The sequence below is a fragment of the Cnephaeus nilssonii genome, assembly GCF_951640355.1.
Source record: "Cnephaeus nilssonii genome assembly, chromosome: 10".
Classification (NCBI taxonomy): domain Eukaryota; kingdom Metazoa; phylum Chordata; class Mammalia; order Chiroptera; family Vespertilionidae; genus Cnephaeus; species Cnephaeus nilssonii.
The window spans coordinates 55,294,872-55,306,217 of NC_137081.1; the positions used below are offsets into that span (position 1 = coordinate 55,294,872).

Below are 11,346 nucleotides of genomic sequence, written 5' to 3' on the forward strand. Positions count from 1 at the left end.
TGGTGAATTAGGATTATAGAATCAAGGAAAAATCAAAAGTAATCTTGGGAAGTAGTTTTCTCTTCCAACCCCCTGCTGATTACTGGCTTCTGTAATATGAAAAAGGATGTAGCCAGAGACACAAACCACAAAACTGTAAAACATAAAAAACAATATTTAAGATAATATCAATGCTGGAATTGTAAATCTGTAATTGTGATAAGTGGAAACCATTTACTTATCGTTTTATTTCAAGTGTTATATAAACTCATCCTTAAACAGAATAAATCTAAATATAGAGTATAAAAACTGACTCTAAATTTAAAATCCTACTTAAATTGTGCCAGAGCAAATATCTCAGATCAGTGCATCAAAAGTAAATCCCTGATTTTACAAATAGGTCCAGACCTACAACATTTGCAAGCAAATAATTAATGCTCCACTTCAACATTTCTTAAAGTATATATGTTCTTGTTTATGTTCTTTTTGAACTCATCCATCTAGATTCAGGTTGTCTCTATCAATCTTAAAACAGGGCACAGAATCGAATTTTGAGTGGTCTGATGGCAGTGCGGTTGACTACATCCCATGGAAAGATAAACAGTCTCCTGGGAATTGTGTTCTCTTGGATCCAAAAGGAATTTGGAAACATGACAAATGCAACTCTCGTAGAGATGGTGCTATTTGCTATAAATCTACAAAATGTAAGACTTGATTTCAAATAACAGTGTATTTACTAAAATATAATGCTTGTTTTATATATTTGATTAAGTACTCAAAGGAATTTTTAGAGATTTTTAAATGAGGTTTATTCACAAGTCCTCCAAAAATAATTTTGATACTTTGCAAAGAGAAATAAATACAATATACCCGGTCAGGGAATTTGTTCTCGTAGATACTCGGTAGTTCCATCACTAGGGAAGTTTTAACTCTAGAATTTGTGAGCTTCAGTTTCACTTAGCAGTGTTTTCAAAGACTGGGATTCTTCTTTAAAAGAAGTGTCCCACAGCATGTATCTTGGGGAAATGCTTTAGGTGGCCTACCATATTGATTGATGGCTGTGAGAGTCTCTGTGGTCAGGAAGTCTGTTGCATGTTGTGTAACTAAGCATTTTTCAAACTTATATGATCCTTAAAATTGAGGAAAGAGCCCCTTCCATCAGGGGCTGTACTTGAGATCATTTCTGATGGGTAGACCGTGAGCGAGCGCAAGAACCCAGACCACCAGGAGCTGCAGAGGCGTGCTGGGCGGCCAGGGCCTGCTGCGGGATTGGTCTCTGAAGCTTCTGGTTCTCATTGCTGGCCCTTGCAGAAAAAATAAGTGCAAGAGTTGGAAGTAAAACTCCATGAATAGCAGTAAAGAAAGAAACCATTTGCCGCCTAAGACGGCCCAGATGCAAACTGGATAGAAACGAGTGGACTTTGAAGATAAGGTATTTCCAAGGGTTCCTAGTATTTTTAAAGCCAAGCAATTCAGGAAGGTCCACCAGTCTTAGCCATGCATTGGGAGCCAATGTTCAATATGTTTTGCATCTAATGAAGCAACACAGATCATTGTATTGTGCAACAATGGAGTCGTCGGCAGTTTATTTTTGAAAAAGCAACTATTTTCACAAGGTGGTAAAAGGAAGCACTTGCTAGTAATGTCCCTCTCCATCAGCAGCGTTAATGTAGACCTGTCACAAGTTCTGCAGACTTTACAGATGGACTTGGCAATGACCTTTGATCACCAGTCACTAGGAAACTTATCCAGGAGTTATCAACTGTCAAACTGAAGGGAGACTTAGAGCTCAAACCAAGAGCGTTCATGGAAAGAATGGAGGCAAAAGCCAATCAAATAACTAAAATTCAAAAAAGATCAAGCCCAGCTAGAGAAACAGAAGAAGGAATTAAGAACAGTCAGAACATCTCTTGATGAAGAAGGAAACAGCAGCCGCCATTCTTCTGGAACCACTAGGACCACAAATTAGAAGAACCTACCAAATTGAGACATGGTGGAAAAAAGACAGGAAGAGCCTTCAGTTACTGCAGGACATACAGACCATGCAGAATGCACACAAAAGAATAGCTGGGGTTGAGATGACTGACCATACCAGGTCAAAGCTTTGATCCTGATGATCTGACCTCACAAATAGCCTGTTGACAATTTACCTTCCAGTTCTCATGCTCTCTTCTGTGGAAATTAATAATCAGAGGCTCAGGCTTTGCTACACAGGCTTCCTGTGTGATACAGCACAATTAAAAGTTAAACATTTTAAATGGAAACCAAGGGGGGCGGGGGCAGTTAAAAGCTGAGAGGCCACACCTACCCTTTTTTTGTTTGAGACTGGTTTTTCTTTGCTTACATGTTGCATTTTGTAAACACATTACCTAATTTTCATCTGTGGTTGTGATTTTTAAAAGTAGTTGTGTACAGTATATGGCAAGGTAAAACAAGGTTTCTGTTATCAAAATAAAAAGGAATCCAAAGAATTGTGATTATTATTTCAAAGTAGTTTACAGGCCTGCCTAGCCAATCTTTGCTTCTTTTCCTATTGTGTCATTCCAGTTGTTTTTAACTTAGTCTTAAATCCATCTTTGAGGGCAAGTACTTTCCTTTATCGTCTAAGTTCTAAAAAATGGTATTCCAAAAATCTAATTAGAATATATACTCAAAAGTCAGTTATTTTTTCTGTGCATTTTTACAATTGTCTCACATTTTTATAGCTCCAGAGGTATCCCCTCTTACATATTCATCGCGATGCCCAGCAGTAAAAGGGAATGGACCCCAGTGGATCCAGTACAGGGACTACTGTTATGCATCTAACCAGGCGTTGCACAATTTCTCAGAAGCCAAACAGTTTTGTTCAGAACTTGGTGAGTTAAAATTCATTTATTTTCTTTGATTCAATAATATAATCATTGGAATGTTTTTAAAGAAATTATTTGAAACAATGATTATATTTTTGAAAATATTTTTAAAGCAGACACAATTGATAATAGAATTATCACCTAATTGCCCGGTAGTGGGGAAGTGGTTAAGTATTTTATGATGTATGACCTCAATGGAATATTGAAATAGCCATTAAAAATGATCCATCTAAGAATAAGTACATGGAAAATAAAAGTATGTGGGAGGAAGTAGAATGAAAAATCAGTAAATTGTTATGTGAAAGTACTGACAAGGAAACAGTTTTAAATATAGCTAGATTTACTTAGATGAAGGGGTTAAGAGGTAAATTTTTTATAAAGTTGGTTAAGTAGCAAATGCAAAATTGTAGATTTTTTCATCACTTAGTTATTAATAAATAAGCTTAGCCTGACCAGGATAGCATAAAGCATGTGTTGTTCATCCATTCTGCAGTAGCAGTGGCTCACATCATCTGAACACCACAGGGACAGGACTTCCGTCTTCAGATAGAACTACTTTCGCATAAGCAGCAATGATTGACGCTCTCCCATGATAAATTTAGCCAGTGGTCAAACTGTGAAATGACTTCTAGAAGACCTGTATTCTTGGGTATCAGTGTAGCTAGGCAGATGCTATCTATCTCCTTTTTTTTTTTTTCTTTTTTTCGCTAATTGTTGTAGAGACACATGGAAGATTTTTTAAATCTCCATGTTACTGCTTAACTATATGATAGGAACTTTTGTGTGGGAACTGTTCTTTGTTAACATACATAATACAGGCATACACACACACATGCATATATAACACATAGATGATAGATAGATAGATAGATAGATAGATAGATAGATAGATAGATAGATAGATATGTGATGGGAACTATAATGAGCTATATATAGTATATGCATATATGCTCTGGAGGTCAGAAGCCTCTGGCTCCTAAAGGAGAAAATAGGAAGGTTTACTGTTATTGTCGTGTGCGTGTGCATGTTAAACACTTAAGCTTTGGAGGCAGACAGATTTGGGTTCAAAGCCAAGCTCCCACACTTACTAGCTGAGTGGTATTGTGGAACTTACATAATTGTTTCTCTTTTCTCACCTGAAAAGAGTGAGAATAAAAATACAGTTGATCCTTAAACAACAAATGGGTGAGGGGCACTGACCCCACGCAGTAGAAAACATGTGTATAACTTTTGATTCTCCAAAATACATAGTCATTCCCCAGTATCCACTGGGGATTGGTTTTAGAACCACCTCCCATCCCCACAGATACCAAAATCTTGAGGTGCTCAAGACCCTCATATAAAATGTCATAGATCAATGCATACAGTTGGCCCTCCGCATCAGCGGATTCCCAACTGCAGATGGAAAATACTGTTTTTTTACCCAAGGTTGGTTGAATCTGAGGATGCAAAACCCAGAGTTACGGAGGGCCAACTGTATATTTATTGAAAAAAATTCCTTGTATAAGTGGACCCTCACAGTTCAAACCCATTGTTGAAGAGCCAAATGTAGTACTTACCCAAAGTTTGGGTAAAGATTGGGTTGTTGTATTAATGAATGAAATGAGGTAATGTTTGTAAATGTAGGACAGTGCCCTGCAAATAGTGAACATTTAAAACTTATCATTAGAAAGATTGAGATTGACTTTCTAATTCTATAATTGGCTAGCTGTGTAGACCTTACCAATTTACTTGCTCTCCTTGAGCCTCAGCTTCCTCATCTATAAAATGGTGATAATGCCTTCCTCCATAGGATTATGTAATAAAGTACCTGCATACTGTGGGATGTATAATGGAATAAAGGCTTTCCTTTGCCCTTTAAATACACTCTACCACAAAAGTTCAAGTGTGGATAGGCTTGTTGCTGTTGACGACTATCTGATTCCATTTAGGATTGATTTCAAAGTCTAGTTATTATTTTATTTCTATCTCTTGCCTGATGCTATGGTCTCTATGAGTTTGGAACTAACTATCAAACTTCAATTGAAATATTCACTCTTTCAATTCCATACTATATTTAGGAACTTACAATAGGCATGACCAAATGCACATATGTATAAAATAATGTTAAATGGAAGGATAATGCTCCTTAACACCCCAAACATATTTGCTTTAATTTTCATTTTAACAAAAGCAAACTTATGCAAAAATTGTTGTTGAAGAGAGAGTGCTGAATTGTTGTTGAAGAGAGAGTATAGGGGAACACACCTTTCTACCATCACATACCCCACTTCTTATGATGAACTGTTCATACACAAGAGTCTCACTGGTTAGGCAGTTCCAAGATTTTAAAAGGTCACCAGGTAAACATAGTAGGTAAAACACACACACATGAAATTTCTTTATACAAAGTTTCAATCTAGAAATATTTCTAACTTTTTAGGAAGCTATTAATGCCAATATCAGATTATAAAAACATTCTCTGTAAAGTTTGAATTTCTCAGTGATCTTGATCATGATAGTTTTTCTTTTCTCAAAGGCTCAGAATAAACCACCAACTTAGTTTGCATAAAGCTAATTAGTTAGGGGTTTGTTTTCCTTCAACAGATCATTCTGCAACTCTTGTTACCATAGAGGATGAAGATGAGAATAAATTCGTGAGCAGACTGATGAGGGAAAATAATAACATCACCATGAGAGTTTGGCTTGGATTATCTCAGCATCCTGCCGGTAAGTGACATCTTTGTGTGTGCAGTATGCAAAGAGAGCTCTAACTTGTCCTAAATACCAAGTCAGCCTTGCTGAAGAATGTCAAATGGTATTTAATTCAAATCCTTCTTATTCATGAGTAAGCTAGGTCTGCTGGCTGTTTTCAAGGCTTATAAATTCCTAATGAATAAGTGAATGACTTATTAGTAATGATGGAAAACACTGATGCAATAGAAAATCAGTTGAAGCCAACTGGCATTGTTAGAAGTTCAAGATACTTAGACCAATAGGATCTATTTTTCTTCTACAGCAATATCTGTGTTCCCCGTGCCCCTACAAGGAGTCTTACTTCCCTTGGAGTTCTCATGTCTATCACCCCAAGTTTTCCCAGTTTATAACTCTGTTATTCAGAAAGTTCTTTTCTTGTTCTTTCCCTCCCTCTTGGAACATTTTTATCATGGAGAAAATTTTCATCTTCATAGCAATTTGTTTTATTTTTCAAAATAACTTAGTAAAATTGCAAAGAATTCATTCAAAAAGATCTGTGGAAGAATCCTATATAATAAAACCCTAATATGCAAATCAACTGAATGGCAGAACGACTGGTCGCTATGATGCGCACTGACCACCAGGGGGCAGACGCTCAATGCAGGAGCTGCCCCCTGGTGATCTGTGCACTCCCACAGGGGGAGCACTGCTCAGCCAGAAGCAAGGCTCACGACTGGCAAGCATAGCAGCTGTGGCAGGAGCCTCTCCCGCCTCCTCGGAAGCTCTAAGGACCCCTGAGGGGATGTCTGACTGCTGAGGAGTGGGCCTAAGCCAGCAGGTGGACATCCCCCTATGGGTCCCGGACTGCGAGAGAGCGCAGGCCAGACTGAAGGACCCCACCCCCTCTTGAGTGCACAAATGTTGTGCACCGGGCTTCTAGTATTTCAACAAAGAATAACAGATGCAGGGTTTGAGTGAACTTGAAATTGATAATGAGTGAATTCAGGGTACAAATTCAATAGACTAATAGGAAGTCTGTTTCATATTTTATACAAAGTTTAATTCTAAATATTTGAAATGTGAATTTCAAAATGTTAAGCACTTGTCAAAAAGAGACTTTGTTTGAGGCAGTGTACAGTTATGTTTTGTGGCGTTGTACACTTGAAACCTATATAATTTTGTAAACCAATGTCATCCCAATAAATTCAATTTAAAAATAAATAATTAGTTAAAAAATTAAAAACTCAAGCTCTTTGCCCCACCTACTGTGACTATGAAGTCCATTCTGAGCAGTCAGACTGTCAACAGCTCAGATAATGTCAACCTCACGCTGAAGGACACACGGTTATTGCGAAGGGCCTCAGAGGCACCCTGCAGAGGGACTTCTGTCACATCAATGTAGAACTCTGTCTCCCTGGGAAGAAGAAGAAGAGGCTCTGGGTTGACAAATGGTGGGAAACTAGAAAGGAACTGGCCACCGTTAGCACCATCTGAAATCATGTACAGAACATGGTCACGGGTGTTAGTTACACTGGGCTTCCGTTACAAGATGAGGTCTGCGTACCCTCACCTCCCCATCAACACCGTTGTTCAGGACAGTGGTTCTCTTGGTGAAGTCAGAAATTTCTTGGGCAAAAAATAATCCGCAGGGTTCAGATGAGATCAGGTATTGCTTGTTCAGTATCTCAAGCCCAGAAAGATTTGATTCTTGAAGGAAATGGCATTGAATTTGTATTCACATTAGCTGCTTTGATTCAGCAAGCCACAATAGTTAAAAACACAGAGATCGGAAAAATTTTTGATGGTATCTATGTTTCTGAAAACAAAACAGTTCAGCAGGCTGATGAATAAGATCTAAGTTGTCCAGCTACAGAAACAGCAAGATGCCAAATTATTCCTCAGAATTATTTGTGATATTTTAAAGATGCAATAAAAACCATATATTGATTGGGGGGGGAGATAATAAAAATTAAAACAACCAAAAAAAGAATGGATTCAAAGTTGACTATTTATGAATTGTAAATTGTGTTTACACTATCACCACAAGGCGGTGCTACCTCAGCTGGAAAATAAAAGATGGAGTTAAGGTGGACCCTTCCTTCCCCACCAACATACTTTTAATAATGAGTTTTTTCACTAGGGGTAAGAGAGGGAGGGAGATAAAGGTCTGTAGAAATCTACTCTCTCGCAATAAATGTGCAAGAATCCTGCCCTTTAATCAGAACACTACATACTATACCCGCGTTGTCTAATAGAACTTTCTACATCTGCCCTGTCCAATATAGTAGTCACTAGCCACATATAGCTATTGGGCACTTAAAATATGACAAGTGCGACTGATGGACTGAGTTTTAAATTTTTTCACTTTTAATAAATTTCATTTTAAGTAGTGGCACAACACTGTATGAGCTGCAAGCCTTTTTACTTTAGTAATTTAGTGGCAATAAACATAGTTGTATTTCATTTCCTTCTTTAGATAAATCTTGGAATTGGTTAGATGAATCAAAAGTGAAATTTGTCAAATGGGCAAATAAACGTAAGAGCAACGGTGGAAAATGTAGCGTTTTGTTAGCTTCAAATGAAACTTGGATAAAAGTTGAATGTTCACATGGCTACGGACGAGTTGTCTGCAAAGTCCCTCTGGGTAAGTATGTAACCTCTCCTTCAGAAACGTTTTTGCAGAACAGGTTAGAAAATAAATGTACAATTTAATAATATGCAAAGGGTTTTACTAGTTCCTAAAGCATTTGGTCCTTAATGTGTATTAAAAAAATCTTAAGTCATAGAGATTCTTTCCCTCAGAAAACTGGATTACCAAAGATGATAAATACACCAGATGCCTAGGACTTCCAGAGGAAATTACTAAAAGTCTCAATTTTATACAATGCTTTCCTAAGAAAAATGGAAGCTGCCAGCATATTAGATAGGTCACTTCTTTGCAAATGTTCTTAAGATGTATTTTATTCTATAGTTTAAATATTTAAAAGCTCAAAGATTAAATTCTGCAGTTTGCTTCCTTTTTCCTCAGTCCCTTAGAACTAATGATTACCTTAACAGCATTCCAAAACTTGATTTGATTAATTAGAATTACTTTGGATATCTGTAAGAAATCACAATTTGAATTTATGTTTCAGCATGAGTTGATATATAAAATAACCATAAAAATCTTGATTTCTAGCCAAAGAGCTCTAAATTTTTTTCACAGCAACATTTTTAAAGATCTAGCATAAAGGTTTCCATCAGTATCTGTATAATCACTCACTGATTCAGCAGATATTTTGAGTCTCTGCGTCATGCCCTGTTCTATGTGCTGGGGTGCACCTGGGAACAAGACAAATGAGATACCTTTTCTTCATAATCTAGTGGAGGAAGACAGGTAATAAGTAACAAAGCAAGTCCATATTTAGAAGAAAGGAAAGTATCAAATTGTTATAAACTATGTGATGGAGACTAGAGAGATAGCTACTCTAGGTTGGGTTATCAGGGAAGATGTCTAAGAGCAGGAGACATTGAAGCTTCAATTTCTTTGTAAGAAAATTGCTATACTAATGAAAAGGATTTGAATGAAAAGGAAAATAGTTAAATTTGGGGGGAAAAGCACTTAAGTGTTTGGTGGTGATTTTGAATTGTGTTCATGCTCTGAAACAATCAAGTACTTAACTGTACCTAATCTGTACAAGGTTTGCTTGTGTGACACACTGCCAAATGCATAAAATTAATAATAATCGCTTTTATATCCTCTCCTCCATTGTCAAACCTTTCCCTGCTCTAGGCCCTGATTACAGAGGAATCTTTATTGCATTCGCCGTGCTCATCATCTTAGCTCTCATCAGCGGCCTGGCTTGGCTCCTCTTCCGAAGGAAACGTGTGCACTGGGCAGGCTTCTCTTCCGTCCGATATGAACAAGGCGTGAATGAAGATGAGATTATGCTTCCTTCTTTCCATGACTAAGTTCTTCTAAGAGTTTGCTAATTTGCACTAACATGTTAGGAAAAATGAGCCATTTAAAATTTTTCCAGTGTCAGTATTTAGTCTCTTCCCAAGTACAAGTCTTAAGTACTTTTTCAATTGTTTAGTTGCTATTCTGGTATCCATGTTTAATTATTCAAAAATGCCATGCATATAACTCTACTGAACAGAATGGAAAGGAACCGAAGCTGAAACTAAAGTTCAAATTGTTTGTAGGGTAATAATTTTAATGTGAATTTTCTCTGTAAGAATGTGGTTGGTAACTACAATACGTTATGTCTTAATGACATTTTAACATAATGTCTCAAAATTTAAATTGGTATATTACTAGGTCATACATCTCCCTTTTAATTTTTATGAACATCTGGCCAAATGCAAAATTAGTACCTCAAGGTAAAAACAGAACTCTAAGTAATGTCAACATTGTTTTAAAATGTCATTTGTAGCATTTGAGGGAAAGTATTAAATGAGAGGCATGCTTATTTTTTACACAGCAAAATGGTACCTCCTGGCAAAATGCTTCTTATACTAGTCCAAATACATTTTATACAAAATTACTTAAATGTAAAATTTTGTTCCATTCGTAATTATTCATAAAACAGGGGCTGTTAAAGAAGATTTGGTACTTAATATTTTTCTCACATGTGAGAACACTGTTTTTAGGTTGATTAGATAACCCTGTAGCAGTATGGGTTTGTTGTCTTTTCTATGTACAACATATACCTGTTTCCTTTTTAAAGGGAATCAGCTAAGAGATTTTGAAAATTTTACAATTTATATAATGTACATGACATGTCAACTTTTGACTAATAAATCTTTTTTTTTTTACTTTTTAGTGAGCTAAAGAGTAGTCTGTGAAAGAAAGTATATATCTTGTAATTGTAAAAATGAAAATTATATAATGAAACTATAAACTTTGTGATTACTACTAAAATATTTAAAATTATGAATGATTAAGGAAACACTGTTTTGGGTTGCCACTGTACATTTTACCACCTAGAATATATTCTTAATAACTTCCACTGGACCTGGTGAATGTTCTACTCAACGTTTAACTTATATTTGTACTTTAGAGTATTTTTGTATAAAATCCACAGATTTATTTTAAAGTTTAGAGTTTTTATACTATAATAAAGTTGTAAATAATTATCTAAGACAGGTTTAGTATAGTCTAAAACTATATTGTAGTTGTTCTGAAATATTTTTTATTAAATTTGTTAGACTGGTTATCTTGCCCTAAGATTTGTACAGTTTTAGTTATTAAGACTTTCTTCAAAGAACTAAACCGACGTGATGTGAAAAATTCAGCTATACTAGTATATAGTAGTGATGCTGCAATAAAGTTGTATTATTTTTTAAGTAAAAGTATTGTTGATCCTTGTTTAAAAGAATATCTCTAAATTGGGCTTTATTGTGTTAGGTATACAGTAGGACAAGAAATAAAGTGAGCAGCTATTGTAAAGCAAGGCATTCCTTAGATTCTGTGTGTATTTTTTGAAGAATAAATATAATCATTCCTACATTTCTGAATGTTTGATTTTAGTCTCTTTTTCAGATTCGTCTGAATCAGCGTGTCTTTTAACTACCGGATCAGCAGAAATTCCATTTATGCTCCACTTCTCATTCATTGAACCTGTTCACTACCTTCCATCCCAAGGCATTCATCAACCACTTCTAAGTCCATTGTCCAACTCCCACTGAACAATCTACATGAAAGCCCTCTCAACATGACCAGAACTGCCCATATGGTGTTCTCTTCCCATTTCCTCTGTTCAGATGTCTCAGGGCAGTGGTCAGCAAACTGCGGCTCGCGAGCCACATGCGGCTCTTTGGCCCCTTGAATGTGGCTCTTCCACAAAATACCACGTGCGGG

General features: G+C 36.4%; 1 protein-coding gene across 1 annotated transcript in view; it reads left to right on the forward strand.

Moving 5' to 3' along the window:
• LOC307105926 (lymphocyte antigen 75-like) overlaps nucleotides 1-10,920 on the forward strand; it is a 91,174-nt gene extending 80,254 nt beyond the window's left edge. The window contains exons 31-35 of the mRNA XM_079781885.1: nucleotides 515-683; nucleotides 2,685-2,834; nucleotides 5,415-5,537; nucleotides 7,981-8,148; nucleotides 9,277-10,920. Coding sequence (XP_079638011.1) covers nucleotides 515-683; nucleotides 2,685-2,834; nucleotides 5,415-5,537; nucleotides 7,981-8,148; nucleotides 9,277-9,455 — 789 coding nt within the window. The 3' untranslated portion in view covers nucleotides 9,456-10,920. The remainder of the gene's footprint in view (nucleotides 1-514; nucleotides 684-2,684; nucleotides 2,835-5,414; nucleotides 5,538-7,980; nucleotides 8,149-9,276) is intronic.
• The last annotated feature ends 426 nt before the right edge of the window (nucleotides 10,921-11,346 follow it).